This window comes from Mirounga angustirostris, unplaced genomic scaffold, assembly GCF_029215605.1.
Source record: "Mirounga angustirostris isolate CCGP_5_RB_7025 unplaced genomic scaffold, mMirAng1.0.hap1 SCAF_5, whole genome shotgun sequence".
In the NCBI taxonomy this organism is placed as follows: domain Eukaryota; kingdom Metazoa; phylum Chordata; class Mammalia; order Carnivora; family Phocidae; genus Mirounga; species Mirounga angustirostris.
This window is the reverse complement of record NW_026991713.1, coordinates 117,809,485-117,836,390: the sequence shown is the minus strand read 5'-3', so window position 1 is coordinate 117,836,390 and position 26,906 is coordinate 117,809,485. Positions and strand designations below refer to the sequence as shown.

The window sequence follows — 26,906 nt, the reverse complement described above, 5'->3', positions numbered from 1 at the left end:
GATATTACCTCCAGGATCAATGCTAACATGACCAACAATGGGACAAATCAAAATTGTAGGTCTCATGATAGGATGCAATGAGAAGAGTAGAGGACCACTTCATACTCTTGCTAAAAATGTATGATCTGAATTTTTTTAAAGTTGTTTTTTTTTTTTTTTTTCATTTGTCAGAGAGAGATTGAAAACACAAGCAGGGGGAGTGGCAGGCAGAGGGAGAAGCGGGCTTCCCACTGAGCAGGGAGCCTGATGCAGGACTTGATCGCAGGACACCAGGATCATGACCTGAGCCAAAGGCAGTTGCTTAACCAACTGAGCCACCCAGGCGTCCCTGATCTGAATTTTATAAGGAAACATAAGAAAAACCCACCCTGAAAGACATTCTACATTACTGGAATTAACTGTTTAAAAGATTGTAAGTCATGAAAATTAAGGAAAGACTAAGGAACGATTCTAAACTGAAAGAACTAAGAGACACAACATCTGAATTAAATACATAGCTCTGAACAGGACCTTCCTTATGTATAGGATATTACAGACAAGTGACAAAACTTAAAAATATGAGGATTAAATGATAGAATGTACAGGGTGCCTGGGTGGCTCAGTTGGTTAAGTGTCTGCCTTTGGCTTAGGTCATGATTCCGGCATCCTGGGATCGAGCCCCATGTCGGGCTCTCTGCTCAGTGGGGAGCCTGCTTCTCCCTCTCCCTCTGCCTGCCGCTCTGCCTTCTTGTGCTCTCACTGTCAAATAAATAAATCTTTAAAAAAAAATGATAGAATATATAGTTGACATGGTTGGAATGGGGGCAATTATATGCAAATGCTTTCAATAAATACATGATAGTACTGTAAATGTATTTCTCTTATGATTTCAATAACATTTTCTTTTCTCTAGCTTACTTTATTGGAAGAATATAATATGGAATATATATAACATACAAAACACAGCTTCATTGACTATTCTGGTACCAGTAAGTTTTCTGGTCCACAGCACATTATTAGTGAAGTCAAAAGTTGGGGGGTCAAAAGTTATTCACGTGTTTCTGACTGCAAGGGGTCAGGGCCCCTAACCCCGACATTATTCAAGGGTTAATTGTATTAGAGCTAGTTGTCTGATTGTCAGGGTTGTACAGTAGTTATGTGGAATGTACTGACTTGTAGGATATAAATGCTATGGGACTCAGGCATAATCTAGCAATTTACTTGCAAATGGTTCTGAGGGAACAAGTTCTTTCTTCTTTCTCTAAGTTTTCTTTTCCCTAATTTTAAGACTGTTTTGAAAAAGTAAATAAAAAATAAACAGAAAAAGTGAAAAGCCTTAGGCAAATCTTCTTTCACCATGAGGAAAGAGCTATGAATCAGTACTTAAAATTAAAATTATACATAGGTTTTATGGCAGTATAAAAATTGTAATACATAGAAACATTGACAATAGCCTTAGCAGCAATATATCAAAATGATGTCTGTGTAAATCTCTAGGTCCATATATAGTAATAACAACTGGAAAATACAAAAACGCTATCAATTAACACCCCTGAAGTACTAATGACAATTTGGTTGGTTGGGTGCTGTTTAAAAAGCTGGTATTTGGGCAGCCTGAAGCATGTAAAACCCAATAGTGCTGGTCTCCACGTATAAAACCTGCTTAAAAGTTAATTAGGTGCCAAGAAACATAGCTTAAGATATTATATAAACTTTCATTACACACATGATCCAGAAGTATTTTCCTTTATTCAAGATTTTCACACAATACGTTTAGTAGGACAATTAAAATGTTATACAAACATCCAGTAAATAAATTTTACTGTTTATCTTTCAGAACATATAATTTTTCTTCAAAGTCTGTAAAAATTCTTTTGACGATTTCGCTAGTAGATCGTCATTTACATGTGATTCGTAAGTACATTCTAAAGAGGAGGTCATATGCCATGAGTCTAATTCAAATTCAGCAGCATCTGAAAAGAAAAAGAATTATACATTCTTTATCTAAAATACTTTGTAGTTAATTACAAGTTAGTAAAAAACAAATTTGAAGCCTTATGAGTGTTAAGAAGAATGAAAAATATCTACATAGAACTACAATATAAAATACAAGATTACGTTTAAATATATTTTGCTCATGGTTGCCCACCGAGTTAATTGCTATTGTGGATAAATATCAGAGCTTCTAGTTTTCTCATTACAAGATGAAATTACAAGATGATGACAGAGCCCACCCCTGAGCAATCATATACTAGAAACTGAAAAATCAAACAGGCAATTTTAGAGTTGAATATGCCATGACAGGTATAAAACAAGACACTATAAGAACACACAAAAGGGACATCCTAGTTTTCTATCAATACTGCCTGCTTTTTGGTGGAGGTGATATATACGTTGATACCTGACGTACAAGGAAAAAATGTGCCAGGTGGAGGCAAGACACATATACAAAGAACATATACAAAGAGTGAGGAAGAACACTTGTGGAATTGCAAGTAGTCTACGCTGAAGAGGTGCTAGAGCAAAGCAACAGAGTAGGGTAAGTAGCTGAATAATCTGGCAAGAACCAAACTGACTTGGGTTTTTTTACTCCATATAAGGAACTTGGAATTTTACTCAATGGCAAAAGGTAAACCAATGACAAAATCAATGACTGGAGATTTAAATATCACCTGTCAAGTGACAGCTATATGGACTATAATTGCTTAACTATTACTATGACAAGTCTGGTTGTTTTGGTCTTATACCACTAGCAGAAACAAGAATTTGAGACAGCCCACATATTCAGGTTGACGGTTCCATAGGAATGGCAGAAGTAAAGGAAGATTATAGCCAGAAATAATAACAGCTACACAGACATTTGGAGATTTAAAAAGTCTGAATGAACTCTCCTATGAAGGAGGGTATAAATGGCATGATAATCCAGTTCTGCTTGGTAAATAGTTATATAGTTTGCATTACGTATCAATAAGTTGTAATCCCGGATTGCACATTAATCTTTTCTGAGATTTGATTGCTAAATCTCTGAAAGGCTGATTAACTCAAATTAATGAAAAAAAAAAAGAAGTTCCTGAACTTGCAGTGAATGCTAGGAGCACTATGTTACTATGTAAGGCCCTGATTGAGCAGTCATTTCCACTTTTCACTGGCATCTCTTTTCCTTTTCAAAATCCAACAAAGAGAAAAATATATTCCTTTGAGAAAAATGTTTGCATAATGACCTAGTAGTCATTCTGGATGAAGACAACAAATTACAAATTTATAATTACAAATCACAACAAATTATCATGAAAGTAATCCATTCTCAAATCTCACTGAAGGGTTTAGATTACAAGAGAAAGTCAGAATTCAAGATCAAATTATGACTCAAAGTTTCAGAATTTTTAAACATACTGAAAAATATTAGTAGGGACTCGGACGTTTGTATGCCAATATTCACAGCAGCATTACTAACAATAGCCAAAAGGTGGGAAAACTCAATTGTCCACTGCCAGATAGATAAATAAAATGTGGCATATATAAAATATTGCTTATCTTAGACTACCACAATCTTTTTTATTACAATCTTACTATAAAAATTATTACTTTACGAATTCAGTCAACTTCATCTATAAAGAGGAATTATACTACCAGTAGCAAGTAGCAACAATATGAATACAATAAACATTTTTATTAGTGAGAATTTTCATATTATCCAAAATGGTCTTATATACTACTACTAGAGAAATAAAAATTCCTTTTCAGTAGGACAGAAATTAAGAGACTGACTTACCAAACTTGTACTTAACAGGTTTTCCTGAAGTTGTTCAATTTTGCGCGCTTGTTTTTTGACTGTACCTTTTAACTTGGCATTTTCAACTTCAAGCCTAAAATGAGTATTTTAAAATTTATCTCACACATAAATTTTAAAAGTACCGTATAATTTCTAAACAAACATCTGACTGTCTTACATAAATTCTTAAAAATTTTAAAAGTAGAAGATTTGGCAATTGTGCCATTTTTCTGGTTGTGTTTTATAGTTAATGTGCAAAACTTAAAGATAATATGCAAAATTTATGCATTTCCAAATAGCGCAAAGCTGAAATTTTTATCCAGCTTAACAATGATGTAATTATCATAACTGATATATTTCTCATTCTACACTGCTTCTCTGCTTTATAAATTCTCAAGTTATTTTCTGTGCTGCTTTAAATTGTACTTTTGCATGTGATCTTTCCACGTCTCAATACATCTTACAGCCTCTGCATGTCGATCTTGTGCTTCTTGCAACTAAAAAAGAAAAAAAAGAAATACTTTGAACTACTGGCAATCTAGTATAAAACCACCATCAGCTGTTTTTGTAAATAAAATTTTAGTGGACACAGCCACACTCTCCTCTACATACTGCTTTATGGCTACAGCAGATTTGAACTGCTGCAACAGAGACCTATGGCCTATGAAGCCTAAAATATTTACAGGGAGTCTGCTTCTCTCTATCTCTCCCTTTGTCCTTCCCCACTGCTCCTTCTCTCTCTCAAATAAATAAAATCTTAAAATAAAATATTTACAATCCCCTTACAGAAAAGTTTGCTGACTTCTCTAGTTACTAAAATGTCACATTTTTAATGTTTTTAAATTATATTTTATCAGCTAAATCTACGAATTTATATATTGGTCAAAGGGGGAAAGATAGGAAATTACCTTATGGTAAAGATTTCTATTTTTGTATTCGAAGTACCACATCAATTATACTTTTAAATATTCACATATGTGATGACCATGGCTGTTCCAGTGATTATAAAAGTTAACATGTTGCTTTCAGTGACAACTAGATATTTCATGGAATAGTATGAGAGGCATTATCTTCGTAGGAACCAGAATGCCTGGGGTCTGAATCCCAACTCACTAGGTATTAGCTGTGTGCCCTGGAAAAAATTACTTAAAATTTCTGTGTCTCAGCTTCTTCTCTGTAAAATGAAGATAATAAAAGTATCTACCACACTGGCATGTTGGGAAGATTAATTTAGGAAATTTACATGAACTATTTTTTTTATTTTTATTTTTTAAAGATTGTATTTATTTCACAGAGAGAGAGAGACAGCGAGACACGGAACACAAGCAGGGGGAGTGGGAGAGGGAGAAGCAGGCTTCCTGCGGAGCAGAGAGCCCAATGCAGCACGTGATCCCAGGACCCTGGGATCATGACCTGAGCCAAAGGCAGACACTTCACAACTGAGCCACCCAGGTGCCCCTATACATGAACTATTTAGAAGGGCATGTGGCACACACCAAATTCTGTCTGCAATTAGCATTATTATTGTTGCTGTAGGTTATGTTCTAATAATATTTCATATTTTAGGCAGATGGTAGGCCAATGAAAGTGGTCTCTTATACAAGTTACACTGAAATCGTTCTTCATACCACTGAAAGTGGCAGCAAATGGGGAGCATGAGGCCCAGAATACATCCTCCATACTTCAAAAAACTTTTACCAATTCCACTAGCTAACAGTACTTTTTCCCACTTATAATAATTTTAACTTACTGCCTCTCTATACTACTCAGTGGACAATCTCATGGACTACAGTGCAAATAGTACCGCCTAGACTGAGTAATAAATATTTACATGACCATCAGAGGCAAGGTAAAGCCACTGACGTGGAAATAATGGACTCTTGCTAAATCAACATTCCCAAATCATCTCATGTTTATATTATCTTAGCAACCGTCTGTGTTACACTGCTTTAGCAAGTACTCTGATGAATACATTAAGGCTATGTGATATGGCATATGAGAAAAAACTGTCCCCGGGGGCGCCTGGCTGGCTCAGTGGGAAGAACGTGACTCTTGACTTTGGGCTCATGAGTTCAAGCCCCACGATGGGTGTAGAAATTACATAAATAAATAAATACACAAACAAACAAACTTTAAAAAAGAAAGGTTAAAAAAAAAAAAAGAAAGAAAGAAAAGCTGTGCCCGGAGCTTTATAGTTGGTAAAGTAATCTCAGTACTGGCTGCAAAATGAAGAAAGGCAAATTTAGACGGCTCTTCCACAGTGAGGGGGGAGAAACAAGCATTTGATTGAACACTTCTCCTCTGTCAGATTAAATGCTTTCAATTTTACATTTAATTGCTTAAAATACATTTAGAATAAAAGCTTTGTTATGTCAATGCTTTCAATCAGAAATTATTGATATGGTATGAATACTTAATTTTATCCTAAACACTGTTAAGTTAAAATATTCTCAATTTATAAAAGGATAGGTACCATGCATATCCCGTATTTTCCCCCTTAGATAAATGTGTACGTAGACAAAATTCTCTCTCATGAAAAAAATAAAACCAATGTAAAATAAAGGACTAAATTGTTCTGCATAGACTAGATGAGACACGTGTGAAGAGATTAAAGTCAGTGGGAATTAGAATAGTCAGAGAGAGCTTCATGGAGAATGAGAGACTATGAGCCAGGTCTGAATAGTGTAAGATTACGCAAGAGGAAGGGAAACTAAAAGGACAGAAAGGACAGCATGAGTAAAAGGCTGAGAGATGGTGAAATCAACCCAATTAACTCAGAGGATAAAATCTGATGGCAGGGAAATAAAAACAGATGTCCAGACAACAATTAAATCAATGTTCAGAGCAGCATTATTAATGGCCATAAAGTGGGAAACAACCCAAAGGTGCATCAAATGATGAATGAACAAGGGTTTTAGCCCACAATGGAGTACTGTTGGACAATTAAAAAAAAAAATGAAGCACTGATATATGCTATAACACAGATGAACCCTGAAAACATTAAGTGAAAGAAGCTAGTCACAAAGGACCACACGTTGTGTGACCCCCTTTATATGAAATATTCAGAATAGGCAACTCTATAGAGGCTGGAAGTAGACTGCTGGTTGCCTGAGGCTGGGGGCTCAAGGGCTAAGGGTTTCTTTTCAGGGTGATGAAAATGTTCTACTTGATGGCAGTGATAGTTGCACAACCCTATGAATATGATCAGAAACACTGAACTATACATGTTAACTGGGTGAATTGTATGGTATGTGCATTATATCTCAATAAAGTTTTTAAAAAATCCAATGGGGGCGCCTGGGTGGCTCAGTCATTAAGCGGCTGCCTTCGGCTCAGGTCATGGTCCCAGGGTCCTGGGATCAAGCCCCACATCAGGCTCCTTGCTTGGCGGGAAGCCTGCTTCTCCCTCGCCCACCCCCCCTGCTTGTGTTCCCTCTCTCGCTGTGTCTCTCTCTGTCAAATAAAATCTTAAAAAAAAAAAAAAAAAAACAACGGCAGGACCCATTCTTAATTTCTTAATTCTCTCTTTTGGGTGTATATACCACACATGATCTGAATATTTCTATGCATTTACAATATATCTAAAAGGAAAAGAAAATGAAGGAAACGCCTAAGTTCAACTGGTTTGTAAAATGACTTTTCTGTACAAGTTATCCTAAATTCAGTACAGATTCTATATCCGTTCATAAAAGTGAACATGAGAAATAAGACCATTGTCTGAAACATTCCATTAAAGATTATCTTCTGATTTTGTATGGCTCACCTCATCATGGTAACAGAGATATCATTAAAAAACATTGCACCTGGTTGGCTCAGTTGGTTAAACATCCAACTTATGATTTCAGCTCAGGATCATGGAATCGAGCTGGCGCGGGGCTCTGTACTGGGCAGGGAGTCTGCTTGAGATTCTCTCCCTCTCCCTCTGCCTCTCCCCCAACTCATGTGTGTGCATGCGCACGTGCTCTCGCTCTCTCTCAAATACTACATAAATCTTTAAAAAAATTGTACAGTAGGAAAAAAAACTCCCTCAATTTCTGTGAGGAATGATGAATAAGTTTCAACTTTCCTAAGGGTAAATACTGTAAGAAAAAAAAAAGTATAACACAAATAGCAGAATGAAAGTCAAAGTTTAAGAAATAAGTGCATTGTGAAGATACTAAAATTACACTAAATTATAATGAAAATACAAAAGAAAATGGTTCATAGAAATTAGCATCCTAAAACACTTTGTATTAACCTGCTACAGATTAACTGTTGACATGCTACCTTTAATACATACCTGACTTCTGATTTGACCTAATTTCTTCCTCAAATCCTGTGTCTCATCTTCTAAATTAATACGGCAATGTGATGTAACCTCCAGCGAAGCCTCTGACATAGACTGTTTTTTTAGGGCATCAGCCAGTTCTAGTTGAAGGTGTCTCACAGCTTCCTAATAAGACGTTTCTGCTACTGATTTTATAAATTATCTTACTATTAAGTTATATTAATAATATATAACTCTAACATATGTACTTTGAAAAATATCACCACATACAGGTCTTATCCTCTTGCCTAGTCAGTGTTATGTTACTTAGATAATTAATTCAGCCCCACTCTCCATTCCTTGTTGATGAATCTGCAAAGCTGCCCACCCTACTGAAGTCTCAAAAAGAAATGGGTATATAGGTGGGCCTAGCAGTGGTAAATTCTACATGATGACATGGTTTCCCTCTTTTTTATTAGAGGCTTAAATTAATGTCAAAGTTCCTCACATATTCAATCCTCTGCTCAAATCCTTCCAATAGATTACTATCTCAGAACAAAAGTGAAGTCATGCTAATGGGCTTCAAGGCCCTAGATAACCTGGCTTTCACCTCCCCCCGACCTCCATTCCTGCTACAGTACAAGAATCCTGCCACCCCCCATTAGTCTGAAAATGGAGATCCGATGCCAAATTAATATATTACAGATACAATTCTCTTTGTATTGGACAAACTTATGCCCAAATGATAGTCATTGAGCTTTGAAATAAGCAAATTATTTGTAAAATTGCCTTAAAAAATTATAAATAGCAGTGGGAAGATTAAATCAAACAGTTTTGCTAAAGCTCTCCACAGTTGTCCCAAATTACGATTTAATGAAAAGTGCCTGCAAAGGGTTAAAAGGTCATAAGATACACGATTTCAGACTAAAAATTCAAATTTATATAAATAAAAATAAAATTATTTCAACCTAAAATGTATAAAAAGCTACCAAAGGAAAAGTACTGAGATACAGCGTCTACACTTCAGTTCATGTGGGAAATCTGGAGTAAACCGTCAAGTGAATCCACTTAATTGAATCTCAGTTTCAACATGCTCATTGCAGGTATGAACATTTCCATTTATCTGTTCATCATGGTATTAAAATGTGGTAACAAAGATTAAAATTATTATTTTGCAGTATAAGACTAAATTATTAGTATCAGCCTACTATTAATTTATAACTTAACCTCTTAAACTTTCATAGATGACACAACAATTTTATTCAAATTAAAGCACCTCTCAAGTCTAGTTTTTATTTGCTGGATACAAGTTATGCTGAATCATAGTCTATATATTTTTTATATTCAAGTAGATTCAAAATTCAGCCATAATCATTCAGGTCACGATCTCGGGGGCATGAGGTGGAGTTCTCTGATGTGGAGACCTCTTGGGATTCTCTCTCCCTCTCCCTCTGCCCCACTCCCAGTCATGTGCAGGTGCACTCTTTCTCTCTAAAAATAATAATAATAATCAAATACTACTTTGAATTTTCTCTTAGAAAGCTTGAAAAATATTTATCTTTCTGGATACTTACTTCTCTTTCTACTTTCTCCTTTTCATACTGATACATTCTTTCTTTTAAAAGATTACATTCATTGATTAGCTCTCTATTGCTTGCTTCCAGCCAAAGACCGTGTTTTTCACTTTCAGCTTGAAGTTTTTGTACGATACCCTGAAACTGGTCCTGGATATTAGTTACTACATTTTCTTTACTGGCAGCTTTGTTGTGAGCATCATCTAGTTGCTGATGAAGCAGCATATTTTCACTTTGTAGTTGAGATAATCTCTCCACTAAGGATTCCTGCTTTCCAATGTATTTATTCACTTGATCTTGTTCATTTTGATACATGTGTTCCATTTCCTTTTTCTGACACTGTGTTTGACTTAGGTCTCTTTGTACACATTCTAAAACCAAAGTCTTTTCCCTGAGAGCATCTCTTGTGTGATGGAGCTCAATTTCTAAACTATTGAATTTACTTTCAGCTTTAGAAAGGTTTTGAGAAAGAAGCTCATTGTTTTCTTTTAGGTTAGACACATCAAAATTCAGTTTGTCCTGCAGACGAAACCATTCATCTTTTGCTCTCTGGAAAGCAAGTTCTAGGTCTCTTTTTGACGCCTGACTTTGATCATAATCCTCTAGAGCAGTAGCTAGTCTAGCTCGATATGATCCAACTTGTGTGTCCAGTCTTTCTTTGTTTTGCTTTTCATTCTCCAGTTTAGACTTTAGCATTGTATTCTCAGTGGTCAGGGCATTAATCTGTCCACTATATTCTAATATTGTTTTTGTTAATGTTTCCTCATTCAGTTTTATGGTCTTTAGAAGACTGACATTCTTTTCTTTTATAATTTCAATGTCTTCACAATATTTAGTTTCCATTTCCTGGTTCTTACTGTTTATTGTGTCTATTTCCAGTCTTAGCATGGCAACTTCATCCTGCCACATGTGGGTTTTAGGCAACAGATCTTTTTCTTCTTTATGACTATTAGACATCTTAGTAAAACAAAGGAGACTTTTAGCTGGAACTCAATAAAATGACATTATCCTGATTTTCTCTGAAATTAAAGAATAACCTATGTTTATACAATGAACAGATTGCAGTAAGTGGATATCCCAACCGGGAAAAAATAAAGTTGGGTCCAAACCTCAAACTTGATACAAGCATAAATTCCCAAAGTTTCAAAAATTTAATTGAAGACAGTGAATGCATGAAAGGAGAAAAGAAATCAAGACACAATTTTTAAGAATCTCAGACCTGGAAAGGTCTTTCTCTGATTTACAACAAACCCAGAAAGCCTGAAATAAAAGATTAATAAATCTGATTACACTAAAAATTGAATTTACAGTCTGATATCTAACACAGCTACCCCACAATAAAATCCAGAGCTCTGCCTTTATTTTGACAGATTCAATTTCCTAAAATTCTTTTTTCCTGACAATATTCCATACAAATTCTACTTTTCTAACATTTCTATAGTCACGTATAAGAATTACATCTACTGATAACTGACAAATCTAGGCACTGTACTATAAACACTTCTACTGACATCAGTGAACTTTTTAGTATCACAAATCTAGAATGGACAGGTTTAAAACATTAAGTGAGCTACAGGACTTTCCCCAGGTCTTCTTACTCCACTACTAGTCTCTTACACCAAACCGCAACTCTTCTCTAGTGTAAATCAAAAATACAAAAAAAGCCTTATATTTCAAAATCCTGATGGTAAATAATGTAAAATTTATACAACTGTTAGAAAAATCATGAGATTATTTGCTGCTGCAATAAATTTTATTTCCTCTTCATGATGTTTAAAATAGGGGAAAATACACGGAGCTATTTTATTAGGAATAAAACACTCATCAATAAATTATCATTAGCATATAATTGTTTCAAAAGCGCCTTGTAATGAAATAGTATATTATTTGGAGCAAATTGCTACTTTTCTCAAAAGTAGAGACTAAATCCAAAAGAAAGTCTCTGAACAGGCTACACTCTTCTCCTGTTCATCAGTGGCAGTGTTAAGCTAACTTCTCTTTCAATACAGAGGTGATGAAGTAACTGCCAAAAATTGAAACATATGTTGTTAGTAGCAATAGTTTTGAGCATATGGAAAGCTCAACAATTCTTATGGAAAGTAATAAAAGCCTCTCCTTTGGATGAGGACATGATGAATGTCACTATTTGACTCTTGCAGACAAACGCATTTAAATTAAGGATATTACTTTATCCACTGGACCAAAAATGTCACCGCCCCCTATGGCCCCCAAATACACACACACACACACACACACACACATATATATGCTTTAAAAATCCTCTATGCTTTCCATGATCTACAGTGTTGGTTTTTAAAATATATATATGCATACATGGAGAAAAAATAATAATTTCAGAAAATAAAATGTATATACATATAAATACATACACACATGTACTTAAAAATAACTAAAGAAAATACCCCAGAATTCATTCTGTTATTACCCACTTCTATCTCCTTTTGTTTGCAAAGGTGATTCTTTAGAATTCCATCTTGTACTCTGGCATTCTGTTCTCGAGAAAGTTGTAACTTAGCGTCATTTCGCTCTTCTACAACCTAGAAACATATTTTCATTCGGATTTTGGATCACACCATTAAAAAAAAAAAAGTCAGGGGCGCCTAGGTGGCTCAGTCAGTTAAGCGGCTGCCTTCAGCTCAGGTCATGATCCCAGGTCCTGGGATCGAGCCCCACATTGGGCTCCCTGCTTGGTGGAGAGTCTGCTTCTCCCTCTCCCTCTCCCTGCCTCTCTGCCTACTTGTGCTCTCTCTCTCTCTGTCTGCCAAATAAATAAATAAAATCTTTAAAAAAAAAATGAAAAGCTTAAGAGAACTTAAAAATAATGTTCAAAAGAAGTAGCTTTTTTAAATACAAGGATTTTATCCTGAATGAATAACTCAAATTTTAATTTAAATGACAGCTAAATTTGTCATAAGGTAAAAATACAAGAAGATAGAGTATGTGAAAGTAAAATTTCTTTACAAAACATTTAACTAGTTCCATCATAGTCTCAAGGCGATTGAGCCTCTATTTTAACATAAAAAATTCAAAACTGGGGTGCCTGGGTGGCTCAGTTGGTTAAGTGTCCTACCCTTGGTTTTGGCTCAGGTCATGGTCTCAGGGTTGTAAGATCCAACCCTGAGTTGGGCTCTTCATTCAGCGCAGAGTCTGCTTGAGATTCTTTTCCCTCCCTCTCCCTCCCCCTTTACTCCTTCCCTTGCTCATGCTCTCTCTCTAAAAATAAATAAAATCTTAAAAAAAAAAAAGCCAACATTCACATTTATCTCAGTATATATGAGAAGACAAGAATTCCAATAAGTTAATAATTTTAGCTAAAAATATTATAGTTCCTATTAGGATAAAATTAAATTTTTTATCTATTTTATACCTAAATAATATACATAAAATCAAGGGTATATTATAAATAATACTGATGGAAATATGCAATTTTTATCAAAGATTTACCTGATCCAAATTATTTCTTACAGTCCTCAATTCCGCACCTACTGTTGCAAGACGAAGTTCAAGTTGTTCTTTCATTTCAACTTCTTTATTATACTGCTCTTCTTTTTCTTTGAATTGCTCCCTCATTTTTTCATATAATTTATCAGCATTTCTTCTTTTTTCTTCTTCTTGTGTGAAGGTAAATCTGCAAATAAGTTTGCTTATTTTAAAATGTTTTGAAAGCAATAAAAAGTTCGTTTTATGATCTGGTTCCACATATGTTGGTTTATTAGCCAAATGAAATTTCTATGTTCTCAATTTTTTTCCTTTCTTGGGCTCATGTTTACTTTCTCACTTCAATCTCTTCCAAAAAATATATATAGTTGAAAAGAAGCAATGAGAAATCATTATGCAGCTTAGTAATAAGTTTTAGTACTAACTCTGGTAGATATTGTAGAGAAAGGAATTTTGAAATTATTCAAGAAAGTTAGAATTAAAAATTATCATTTTCCCCATATAGTCATAATTACTCCTCCATTAGAACAGATAATTTAGTTACTAAATAAAAATAGAAGTTGCTCTTTATAAGAAAGTTTATAAATTCACTAGAAGTAAATTTCTACTTCACAAAACATCACAGGTACCTCCAAAAATAATTTGCAGTATAAGACAGCATCTGCAGATGTCATTTACACAACATACACCTGTAGATTATGGTGATCCAGGACTAGCTTGGGGAGTCTAATATCTATACATTTTATATAGATAGCCCTATACATTTTATGTTTCTTCTTCTGCAATATTCTCAATTTACCCTGTTGATTATTATTCATTTTACTTTTTTAAAAGATTTTATTTATTTATTTGACAGAGAGAGAGAGCACAAGCAGGGGGAGCAGCAGGCAGAGGGAGAGGGAGAAGTAGGCTCCCCACCGAGCAGAGATCTGGAGATGGGGCTCGATCCCAGGACCCTGGGATCATGACCTGAGCCGAAGGCAGACCCTTAACCAACTGAGCCACCCAGGTGCCCCTATTATCCATTTTATAAATCATTTGAAAACCCCTTTTAGAACACAGGATCCATATTAATTAAGTAAACAATAAAGAGTTATATGTGCTTACAGCATAGACTTTTGGATTAATTTTATAAGAGAGATTTTGAAAAAACTTAGCAGTAATCATTTTCCACTTTACTTTTTAATTGCTGTATATGTTTAAAACTGAATAAATTTTTAAAATTTTTGCTATCTTGAAATAAATGGCCATTTCATACTCTGTTGATGGGCATATAAATTAATATAAACTTCCCAGAGAACAATTTAAAAATAGAATCAAAGACCTCCTTTAAAAATTTTTATACTTTAGGGGCGCCTGGGTGGCTCAGTTGGTTAAGCGACTGCCTTCGGCTCAGGTCATGATCCTGGAGTCCCGGGATCGAGTCCCACATCGGGCTCCCTGCTCAGCAGGGAGTCTGCTTCTCCCTCTGACCCTCCTCCCTCTCATGCTCTCTGTCTCTCATTCTCTCTGTCTCAAATAAATAAATAAAATCTTTAAAAAAAATTTTTTTATACTTTAAACAAACAATACTATGTTGAAGAATTTATTCCAAGTAAGTAACCAGAATTGTAGAAATAGATTTATATAAAAGACATTCCTTACAGCACTAATTAAAGTAGAGAAAAATGGAAAATAACCAAAATGCAATTTGTTAAATAATGAGGATTCCATATGGTGGACTTCTATATGGTCATTAAAATTATGATTTGGAATATACATTAAATTATCAGTAGAAGTATTCACTGTCAAGAACTTGCTGAATTATTTTGAAGAATCTCATACTTCACACTACTAAAGACGTTTTCTTCCCTATAAAAATTCCAGAAGGTAAGTTAGCAATTATCAAACTTCTCCTACACATCTGTAGTACAAAAGTAAAGAGTTCAAGGGGCACCTGACTGGCTCAGTTGGTAGAGCATGCGACTCTTGACCTCACAGCTGTGAGTTCAAGCCCCACATTGGCTGTGGAGCCTCTTAAAAAAAAAAAAAGGTAAATAGTTCAAATATTTCCTTAAAACCAAGATGTCATACCTCAAACTGCCGAGTTCTTGTTCCCATTTCACTTTTTGATGCTCCAACTGCAATTTCAATTCTTTTGTTTCTGATAGCTCCTTTTGTAGTCCATTAACTTTATTTTCCATTTCTTTATTTTTTCTTTTAAGTTGTTTACACTGATTTTTAAGTTCTACTAATTTTTGATATGAAAGAATCACATCCTGGATTTTTAGTAAAGTAGTAGAATCTACATCAGAGAAAAAACAAAAACAAATAAAATATATAGGGCGCCTAGGTGGCTCAGTTGGTTAAGCGTCGAACTCTTGGTTTTGGCACAGGTCATAATCTCAGACTCGTGGGATCGAGCCCCACGTCGGGCTCCACACTCAGCACAGAGTCTGCTTGAGATTCTCCCCCCGCCTTCCCCTCTGTTCTTCTCTCCCACCCCCCACTCATGCTCTCTTTCTCTCAAATAATTTAAATATTTTTTTTTTAAGATTTTATTTACTTATTCATAAGAGACAGAGAGAGAGAGAGGCAGAGGGAGAAGCAGGCTCCCCACGAGCAGGGAGCCCGACGTGGGGCTCGATCCCAGGACCCCGGGATCATGACCCGAGCCGAAGGCAGACGCTTAACCATCTGAGCCACCCAGGCACCCTATTTTTTTTTTTAATATATTTTTTTCAAATAATTTAATTAAATCTTTAAAAAAAAAGAAATAAAATATGTGAGTACTTTTTGCATATAAAGGACTGTGTGCTTTCACATTCACTCACTCATACTTTAAACAAATATATATTGAATGACTTCAATATAAAAGATATTTTAGGGGTGCCTGGGTGGGTCAGTCAGTTAAGTGTCTGCCATCAGCTCAGGTCATGATCTCAGGGTCCTGGGATCAAGTCCCGTGTCAGACTCCCTGCTTACTGGGGAGTCTGCTTCTCCCTCTGCCCTGCCCCATCCCCTCTCGTGCACTCTCACTCTCCTTCTCTCAAATACATGAATAAAATCTTTAAAAAAGAAAAGAAAAAATGACCAAAACCTTTCTAAATAATGAAAACTATCATCCCACAGATCCAGAAGAATCTGGCTAGGAGAGAAGAAATGGAAGTAAGCTATTATAGTTTTCTTAAACTACTATGATGGGGCATAACATTACTCAAAGGTGGACTGTGATGCTTAAGTCATATACTTTAAACCCTAATCACTAAAATAGCACAACTAAAGAGTTATAGCTAGAGTAAGCAAAATACATACATATACATACTCACATAAATAAAACTAAATCATAAAAATTACTTGATCAATTTAAAAGAAAGCAGAAAGAGGAGAATAGCAAAAAGCAGAAAAGACAAATAGAAGTCAAACAATTCGATGACAGATTCAAATCAACTACATCCATAATCACATTAAATGAAAATGGTCTAAAAGCCTCAATTAAAAGTCAGACTGTCAAAATGGATGAAAAAGGAAGACCCAACTATATGCCACCTATTAAAAAAATACGCTTTAAGTGTAAAGACACAAATTTTTTAAAAGGCCAGAAATATGACAGACCACACTAACAACCTGACAAAAGAACGCTGAGCCGGAGTGGCTATATTAATACGAGACAAAATAGATTTCAAAGCAAAAAACATTAGCAGCAATAAATTAGGTCATTTTATAATGATAGAAAAGCCAATTAAAAGAAGCATAACAAACCTAAATGTTTATGCATCAATTAATAGGTTCAAAAATACATAAAGCAAAAATCGACAGAATTACAGAGAAACAGGCAAATTCACAGTTTTAGTCTGAGATTTCAATAGGCAGAAAATCAGCAAGGATATAGTAGACTGGAACACCACCATTCTTCTCAAGTATCCATGGAACACTTACCAAAAGAGACTATATTTTGGATCATAAAATAAATTGTAATAAAAGGAGAAAGTCAAAAGGACTGAAGTCATAAAAGTGTGCTCTGCGACCACAAACTAATTAACACACATCTGAATAACCCCTAGGTCAGGGCACCTGGGTGGCTCAGTTGATGAAGCATCTGCCTTCAGCTCAGGTCATGATCTCAGGGTCCTGGGATCAAGCCCCACATTTGGCTCCCTGCTCAGAGGGAAGGCTGCTTCCCCTCCAGCTCAGGCTCTCTCTCTCTCTCAAATAAATAAAATCTTTAAATAACCCCTGGGTCAAAGAAGTACTGAAAAATGAAATTAGAAAGTATTCTGAACTGAATACACATAACATGTTAGAATTTCTGAAATCCTGCAATAGAAGCACTCATATGAGCATTTACAGCACTGAATGTATATATTAAAAAAGAAGAAAAGTCTCAAATTGATGACCCTTGGCTCCACCTTAGGAAATTAGTAAAACAGCAGTTAAAGTTTGATAACCTTTGGTTATGTAGAAAATCTGACAGAATTTTTTAAAAAGCTACTAGAACTAATAAATGAACTCATCAACATTGGAGGACACAGAATCATTATACAAAAATCTACTGTATTTCTACATATTAGCAATAAAAAATTAAAATTTAAGAATTAAAATTAATTTAATTAATTAAAAAATTGAAACTGCATTGAAAAATAAAAAATAACCACAGGTAATATCATAAAGGATGAAAAGACCTATACAGTAAAAACTACAAAATATTACCAAGAAAATTAAAGAAGATTTATATAATTGGAGAGAGATACTCTGTTTGGTGATGTAAAATTCAATATTGTTAAAATTAGTCTGTAGATTCAACATAATCCAAACCTGATCTCCAGAAGACCCACAGAGCTGGTTTTTTTTTTTTTTTTTTTTTTTTAGAAAATGACAAGCTGGGGGCACCTGGGTGGCTCAGTCATTAAGCGTCTGCCTTTGGCTCAGGTCATGATCCCAGGGTCCTGGGATCGAGCCCTGCATTGGGCTCCCTGCTCAGCTGGGAGTCTGCTTCTCCCTCTCCCTCTCCCCCTGCTTGTGTTCCCTCTTTCGCTGTGTCTCTCTCTGTCAAATAAATAAATAAAAATTAAAAAAAAAAAAAGAAAAGAAAATGACAAGCTGACTCTAAAATTCATGTGGAAAACGTAAATAAATAAAATAAATACAATTCAAGATCTGGAAACACAAAGGATCTAGGATAGAATAGCAAAAGAACCCTGAAAAAGAACAAAACTGGAGGACTAACACTAAGTACCTGATATCAAAAATTATCATAATCTGGTAGTAATTAAAACAGCATGACATTGACATCAAGAAGGCCAAAGAGATCAATGGGACAGAATAGAGTCCATAAATAAACCCACACACATATGGTCAACTGATCCTGACAAAGACACAATGGCCTGAAGTGGAGAAAATATAGCCTTTTCAACAAATGGTGCTGGAACAACTGGATATCCATATGCAAAAAGCATGAACGTGGATCCATACCTTGCATCATAAGCAAAAAAAAAGAATACAAAATGGGGGCGCCTTGGGTCTCGGTTGAGTGTCTGCCTTGGCTCAGGTCATGATCCTAGGGTCCTGGGATCGAGCCCCATGTCCAGCTCTCTGCTCAGCGGGGAGCCTGCTTCTCCCTCTCCCTCAGCCTGCCGTTCCCCCTGCTCATGCTCTCTCTTTCTCTGTCAAATAAATAAATAAAATCATAAAAAAAAAAAGAATACAAAATGGATGACATGGATCACATGGATCACAGATCTAAATGTAAGACCTAAAACTATAAAACTTCGATTTTAAACTACAAAAATTCTAAAAGAAAGCATGAGAGAAAACCTCTGACTTTGTGCTAGGCAAGGATTTCTTAGATAGGAACACCAAAAGCAAAAATCCATAGAAGAACAAACGGATAAACTGGATTTCATCAAAAAGAAAACTGCTCTTCAAAAGACACTGTTGAGAGGGCGCCTGGGTGGCTCAGTTGCTTAAGCGACTGCCTTCGGCTCAGGTCATGATCCTGGAGTCCCTGGATCGAGTCCCGCATCGGGCTCCCTGCTTGGCAGGGAGCCTGCTTCTCCCTCTGATCCTCCCTCCTCTCATGTGCTCTCTCTCTCTCATTCTCTCTGTCTCAAATAAATAAATGAAATCTTTAAAAAAAAAAAAAAAAAAAGACACTGTTGAGAGAATGAAAAGTCACAGATTGGGAGAAAATCTTTACAAAAAAGTATAGGTGAGGGGCGCCTGGGTGGCTCAGTCGTTAAGCATCTGCCTTCGGCTCAGGTCATTATCCTGGGGTCCTGGGATCGAGCCCCACGTCGGGTTTCCTGCTCAGCGGAGAGTCTGCTTCTCCCTCTCCCACTCCCCCTGCTTGTGTTCCCTCTCTAGCTGTCTCTCTCTCTGTCACATTAATAAATAAAATCTGAAAAAATATATATAGGTGATAAAGGAACTATATCTAGAATACACAAAGAATTCTCAAAACTCAACAAATAAGAAAACAACCGAATTTTTAAAATGACAAAGGATTTGGATAGTTCAAAGCAGATATACAGATAGCAAATAAGCACATGAAAATATGCTCAACATTATCAGTTATTAGGGAAATGTATATTAAAACCATAATGATATATATATTACATACCCATCAGAATGGCTAAGCTTTAAAAAACTGACAATACTAAGTGTTCATGAATATACAGGGAGAAATTAGAACTCATACACTGCTGGTGGGAATGGAAAATGATACAACTACTTTAGAAAACAATTTGGCAGTTTCGTAACAAGGGAATATAAAGAGACATGAGACTTATGGGTGATAGATATGTTAACTGTCTGAATTACGGTTATGGTTTCAGATGCATATACATATGTCAAAACTATCAAATTATACACTTCATATATGTGCAGTTTACCTAACTAAAGCTGTTGGGGGGGGAAAATGCTCTATTATAGGAAAAAACATCTAAAACAGTGGCTGAGACACAGATGGAAAGAAGGATATGAAAAATGGGCGCCTGGGTGGCTCAGTCGTTAAGCGTCTGCCTTTGGATCAGGTCATGATCCCAGGGTCCTGGGATCGAGCCCCGCATCCAGCTCCCTGCTCGGCGGGGAGCCTGCTTCTCCCTCTCTCACTCTCCCTGCTTGTGTTCCCTCTCTCGCTGTGTCTCTCTCTGTCAAATAAATAAAATCTTTAAAATAAAAAAAAAAAAAGAAGAAGGATATGAAACAATACAAGATGAAGCTAGAGTACTGTGGTCTTTCACCTTAGAGCAATGAGAAGTAGTAGCTAAGCTTTAAGCAAGGGGGTAACGTGATGAAACATGAATTTTTAAAGATTATGATAACTATGGTTGCAGTGTAGACCAAGATTCTGGGAGGTGGAATGACAGGGAAAACAGTCCTGAGGCTATTTCAGTATTCTAGGAGAAAAATAATGGTAACCTGACCTTGGGTGAAGGCACAGAAGAGAAGCGGAGTTAACAACACATCAGGTGTGCCATTCCCATGACAAAACATAGAGTGGAAATTATAGCCCTTTGGCTGAGAGTATTCAACAGTTCTCTATTCTCATATAAAACATATTTCTGAGATGAGTAGCTCATGAGTGTTGTGTGGTACAGCACTATACAAGATGGGCACATATTACTACAGTAATATGCATACAAAGGCTTTCTACTTATACAATGGTCCTACCTTTATGATCCTGGCCAACTTGTACAATTAGCGACTTGCAACTCATATACTTAGAGCAAGGCAACCTGAAATCCTCTGAAACTGTTCCAGATGACTCAGTTAAGTCAAGGTCATCCATAAAATTAATTTGCTTTTTGACTTACAAATAAAAAATACTATTTCAAAATGTCCCCCAAATATTCATAAAATATACTAAGTGTAGAGAGATGATAAATACCCATCTTTCTATAAGAGCAAAAACATAGGTACTTTTTAAAAGAACTGATTTTCGGCGCCTGGGTGGTTCAGTTGGTTAAGCAACTGCCTTTGGCTCAGGTCATGATCCCGGAGTCCCTGGATCGAGTCCCACATCGGGCTCCCTGCTCGGCAGGGAGTCTGCTTCTCCCTCTGACCCTCCCCCCTCTCATGTGCTCTCTCTCATTCTCTCTCACACAAATAAATAAATAAAATCTTAAAAAAAAATTGCTTTTAAAATAAATAAATAAATAAAATAACTGATTTTTATCAAAACAACCTTTATCAATAATTAGTACTTCTGAAAAACTTTTTTTTTTTAAAGGTTTTATTTATTTGACAGAGAGAAAGACAGCCAGAGAGCGAACACAAGCAGGGGGAGTGGGAGAGGGAGAAGCAGGCTTCCCGCAGAGCAGGGAGCCTGATGTTGGGCTCGATCCCAGGACTCTGGGATCATGACCTGAGCCGAAGTCAGACGCTTTACGACTGAGCCACCCAGGCGCCCACTTCTGAAAAACTTTTTCACAATAAATGTCTATACAACAAAGGAAGATTTTCTCTGTTTTCACTATGCCCTTCATAAAGTAATTTTTTACCATGGAATAATATTTCTAATAAATATTATTTATCAAAGTAATATAATAAAGCCAAAATTAAAAAAAATAAATGAAATAGAATTATGCATATTTTTTTACCTCTTTCTTTTCATGAGATGTTTTCTTTGCAGGCCTAAAAAAAAGAACAATTCTTTTCAGGCAAGTATTAAATACTTAAAATACAAAAAATATCTAAATCATATCTAAACAATATTATTAATAATATTAACAAAGCATTAAATTTAGATCAAATGGACATAAAGCAAAGGAAAAGCATAATGTTACTTGCATTATTTGATACGAAGAAATAGACCACATTTTTTGTTGTCATTTTCTATAAAAACAAGCTTTTATTGGCTCTAAAAACTATTGGGAAAGTGCAAGTTAAGTTCTTATATGAAAGAAACCCTTTTTTAGTAATCATGATACTAGTGTTTTGAGGATTTACTGTACAACTACTATGCATTATTATGAACACCTTACACATCTTAAAAGTATTTTAAGCCTCCCAACAATCTTATAAACATAGGTAATTATATTAGGCATTTTACACAGGAAGAAAATGAGGCACAGAAATAAGTAACTTCCCCAAGCCCATACAGCTGGGCAGGAGTAGACCCAGAATTCAAATCCAGGATCTGTGCCTTCAAAACGTGTGTTTTACACTATGTGGTGAAGGTAATATTTAAGAGTTTCCAAGTAATATGACAGCAAATGAATCTACTATTATTCTATTCTAGCTATAATTATAAATAAAAATTTATGAATATTTTTTTAAAATAAGAAGACTTCATACCTAGGCAATATTGAAAATCTACTTTCCATAAACTAAAGATCTGCTTCTTCTGAAGAAGTTCATCAATGGCATTCATCTATTTATTCAACTGTTTATTCACAAATATATACTTATTGAGCACACAATATGTGTCAATGACACTGTTGGTACAGGAACCATGGCTTTTGTCATTTAGAACTTTATAATCTAAAAGTAATAATCTATGATAGAATAATAGTTTATTTTTCAATTATAAATAAAGCCTTTCCCCTTTCCCCAGAATCGAAACAAATATTAACTTAATGCAACCAGATACTTCAAAGTCCCTAACAAAACCATAGCTCTTCATGATTCTGTCAAAGGCACTGAATATCTAAAATCATCAAGGAATGATTAGTTCTACTCAGAATGGCCTAAGAGTTTGTATATTTACTATCATTTATATACTTTTAAGTCTATGAATGATACTCTCTGCACATTCAATCATATGAGAATACTCCACTGGGGAACCAATTCTGAATCAACAACTTTTTGCCACAGGGACCTGGGTGGCTCAGTCGTTAAGCATCTGCCTTCGGCTCAGGTCATGGTCCCAGGGTGCTGGGATCAAGCCCCACATCGGGCTCCCTGTTCAGCGGGAGTCTGCTTTTCCCTCTCCCACTCCCCCTGCTTGTGTTTCCTCTCTCGCTATGTCTCATCTGTCAAATAAATAAAATCTTAAAAACAAAAAAACATAAAAACAACCTCTTGCCACAAAACTACATGAATAGGAGTACTAAGAACAATTACTGTAATCTTTAAAAGATAATATAATACAGGGGCGCCTGGGTGGCTCAGTCATTAAGCATCTGCCTTTGGCTCAGGTCATGGTCCCGGGGTCCTGGGATGGAGTCCCACATCGGGCTCCCTGCTGGGCAGGGGGCCTGCTCCTCTTTCTCCCTCTGCCTCTGCCTGCCGCTCCCCCTCCTTGTACTCTCTCTCTGTCAAATAAAAAATAAAAAATCTTAAAAAAATAAGATAATGTAATACAACCAATAAGCTTTCTAATATTTGGAAATGCAAACAAAATTAAATAACCATGCCTCCCTCTATTGGATCATTTCCAGCAGCATACAAATGTACTCTAAAAGCTCCCATCTTAAAATTAAATAAGAAAGAAAATTCCCTTGAATTCCACATTCTCTTTCAGCTGTCATCCATTTCTCTATTACCTTTCCCCGTAAAAATTCTCTAAGGAGTTGTTTATACTTATTCATTACAGTCCAGCTTCCATGGTCCCTTTGAAACTGCTCCTTGTCAAAGTCACCTGTCCTCATCTTAACCTTTCAAGCAGTGTATCTGATATACTTGAGTATTTCTTGCCTTAGCCTGTACCTACACGACAGCGTTTTATTTCCATAAAAAGTAATCACTGCTAAACTTCCTTCAGAGGGAAATAAAGAATTTATAGATTTTACCTTACTTCATCCTGATCCATTTCACTTGAAGTGTTGTCATCATTCACTTGTACTGGACGAGAAGGTAGGGAATCCGCCTCCTCAAGCCCTGCTGTAATCACAGATACTTCTGATGTCCATTTTTCATTTTCATCTCTCCTTACTTCCTTCATATGCAAACCAGGATCACTACTTTAAAAAATCCAGTTAAAATATCCATTAAAAAGCCAATGTTTTCTAATAATTTTACTGGTAAAGAATAAAAACAATTTTTTTGTAAAATTCTGTTACCCATCTCAATGAACATTTATTAATTCACAGAACAGTTATGAAATCCAACCATATACAAGGAAATACACATCCCTTGCTTCAAAGAAAGATAAATATACAATTATAATACAATGTCATTTGTGGGGACAAAACTGCTATGGATCTCTTTGTAGGAGCTGTGGAATCAAGGACCATACACCAAGGCACCTAGGAAAAGTCTTGCCTACCCATGCATCGGGTAATGGGCACACTCACTACATGTCCAGCTGTGGACCCAGCAATAGCCCATAAACTGGTTCCAGCCCCTTCCTCTCCGACACATCTGGGAGCCCCTGGAAAACACTGTCTTAGATAATCACCCATGGATGAGAGAGACTTTTTGGAAAACCAGATTTCCTGCAGAAAAGTTCCAGCACACCACCAGAGCAAAAAAAAATCAGGTTTGGACACATTGGAAAGGTAGTCATTAAAGGCTACTTCAAAAGCAAAGACAGCAATGCCAAACTTCAAAGAATATAAAAAGTCAAGGATATATGACACCAAATCTTCCAGTAATTGATCTCAAACACATGGAGATCTGTAATTTATCCAAAAAAGAATTCAAAAGAGCAGTTTTAAGGAAACTTAATGAGCTACAAGAAAACACAAAAAGCCAATTCAGGGGTGCCTGGGTGGCTCAGTCACTTAAGCGTCTGACTCTTGATTTTGTCTCAGGTCATGAGATCCAGCTATGCATCCTGCTTACGCTCAGTGTAGAGTCTGCTTGTCCCTCTCCCTCTGCTATTCCCCCCACTCACACACATGCTCTCTCTAAAATAAATAAAATCTTAAAAAAAAAAAGGCAATTCAATAAAATGAGAAAAACACTATATGAATAAAATGAGAAGTTTAATATAGCATTGGAAGGGCACCTGGGTCGCTCAGTCAGTTAAGTGTCTGACTCATGATTTCGGCTCAGGTCATGATCTCAAGGTCGTGGGATCGACCTCCGGGTCTGCTTGAGATTCTCTCACCCTCTCTCTGTCCCTCCCCTGACTTGCTCTCTTTCTCTCTCTCTCTCAAATAAATAAATAAAATCTTTTTTTGAAAAAGAGCTGGAAATAGTAAAAAAAAATTAAACAAAAATTCTGGAGCTGAATAATAGAGTGAATGAAATGCAAAAAAAAACAATAGAAATCACTGACACTAAAATGGATCAGAAAAAAAAATCTGTGAATTTAAAATTTTCAAATTTTAAGACTTTCAAATTATCCAATGAAGGAGGTGAAAGATATGTACACTAAAAACTACAAGTCTTTGATAAAAGAAAGAGCAGAGACACAAATAGGAAGATATCTAGTTGTTTATGGATTGGAAAAATTAATATTACATATCCACATTATTCAAAGCCATCTACAGATTCAATGCAATCTCTGTCAAAATTCCAGTGACATTTCTCACAGAAATAGGAAAAACAATCCTTAAATTTGTATGGAACAAAAAAGACCCCAAACCGCCAAAGCAGTCCTGAGAAAGAACAACAAAGGTGGAAGCATCACACTTCCTGTTTTCAAACTGTTACCAAGCTATAGTCACCAAAACAGTATATGGAACTTGCATCAAAACAAACACAAAAGGGGCGCCTGGGTGTCTCAGTCGTTAAGCCTCTGCCTTCGGCTCAGATCATGATCTCAGGGTCCTGGGATCGAGCCCCGCATCGGGCTCCTTGCTCTGCGGGAAGCCTGCTTCTCCCTCTCACACTCCCCTTGCTTGTGTTCCCTCTCTCGCTGTCTCTCTGTCAAATAAATAAATAAAAAATATCTTTAAAAAAACAAACAAACAAAGACCAATGAAACAGAATCAAGAACCCAAAAATAAACCCATGCATACAGTCAAGAACGCTTAAAGAAGAAAAGATAATCTCTTCAATAAATGATGCTGAGAAAACTGGATATTCACATGCAAAAGAATGAAACTGGACCCCTAACTTACATCACTCACAAAAATTAACCCAAACTGGATTAAAGACTTAAATGGACAACCTTAAGCCATAAAACTCCTACAAGAAAACAGGGAAAACACTCCCTGACATTGATCTTGGCAATGATTTTGGATATGACATCCAAAGTACAAGCAACAAAAGCAAAAACAATGGAACAATGTTTCTCCACAGCAAAAGAAACAAGCAACACTCTAGTTCCATTTACGTCAAGTATAGGGGAAGGAAGGGAAAAATAAGTTAAAAACAGAGAGGGAGGAAAACCATAAGAGACTCTGAACTATAGGAAACAAACTGAGGGCTGCTGGAGGGGAGGTGGGTGGGAAGATGCTGTAACTGGGTGATGGGCATCAGGGAGGGCACTTGCGATGAGCATTGGGTATTACATGCAAGTGATGAATCACTAAAGTCCAGCCCTGAAACTAATAAAACAATATAGGTTAACTAACTTGAATTTAAATAAAATCTAAAAAACAAAAAAGAAACAAGTAACATAATGAAAAGGCAACCTACAGAATGGAAGAAAATATCTGCAAACCACATATCTGAAAAAAGGTTAATATCTAAAATATGTAAGGAGATCACACAATTCAACAGCAAAAAACAAATAATTCAAATAAAAACTCAGCAAAGCACCTTAATAGACAGCTCTCCTCAGAAGATACTCAAATGGCCAACGGTACCAAAAAAGGGGCTCAACATCACTATTCATCAGGGAAACGCAAATCAAAACCACAATGATATATCTATCACCTCACACCTGTTAAATGGCTTTCATCAAAAAGACAAGAGATACCACTGGCAAAGAGGTACAGAAAAGGGAATCCTTGCACACCATTATGGGACTGTAAATTGGTACACCCACTATGCAAAACACTGTGGAGGTTCCTCAAAAAACTAAAAATAGAACTATCATATGACACAGTAATCCCATTTC

The 26,906-nt window shown here is 36.0% G+C and overlaps 1 protein-coding gene across 1 annotated transcript; it reads right to left on the bottom strand.

Annotated features, from left to right (window-relative positions):
* Positions 1 to 1,709: 1,709 nt before the first annotated feature.
* Positions 1,710 to 26,906, bottom strand: LOC135364489 (ankyrin repeat domain-containing protein 26-like). The gene is made up of 10 exons (XM_064591956.1): positions 23,743 to 26,906; positions 21,610 to 21,643; positions 18,482 to 18,672; positions 15,104 to 15,314; positions 13,037 to 13,220; positions 12,022 to 12,129; positions 9,572 to 10,528; positions 4,178 to 4,248; positions 3,752 to 3,845; positions 1,710 to 1,952 (listed from the first exon to the last, which is right to left on the bottom strand). Exons 3-10 carry the CDS (start codon positions 18,489 to 18,491, stop codon positions 1,932 to 1,934), a joined length of 1,656 nt encoding a protein of 551 aa, XP_064448026.1. The 5' UTR covers positions 18,492 to 18,672; positions 21,610 to 21,643; positions 23,743 to 26,906; the 3' UTR covers positions 1,710 to 1,931.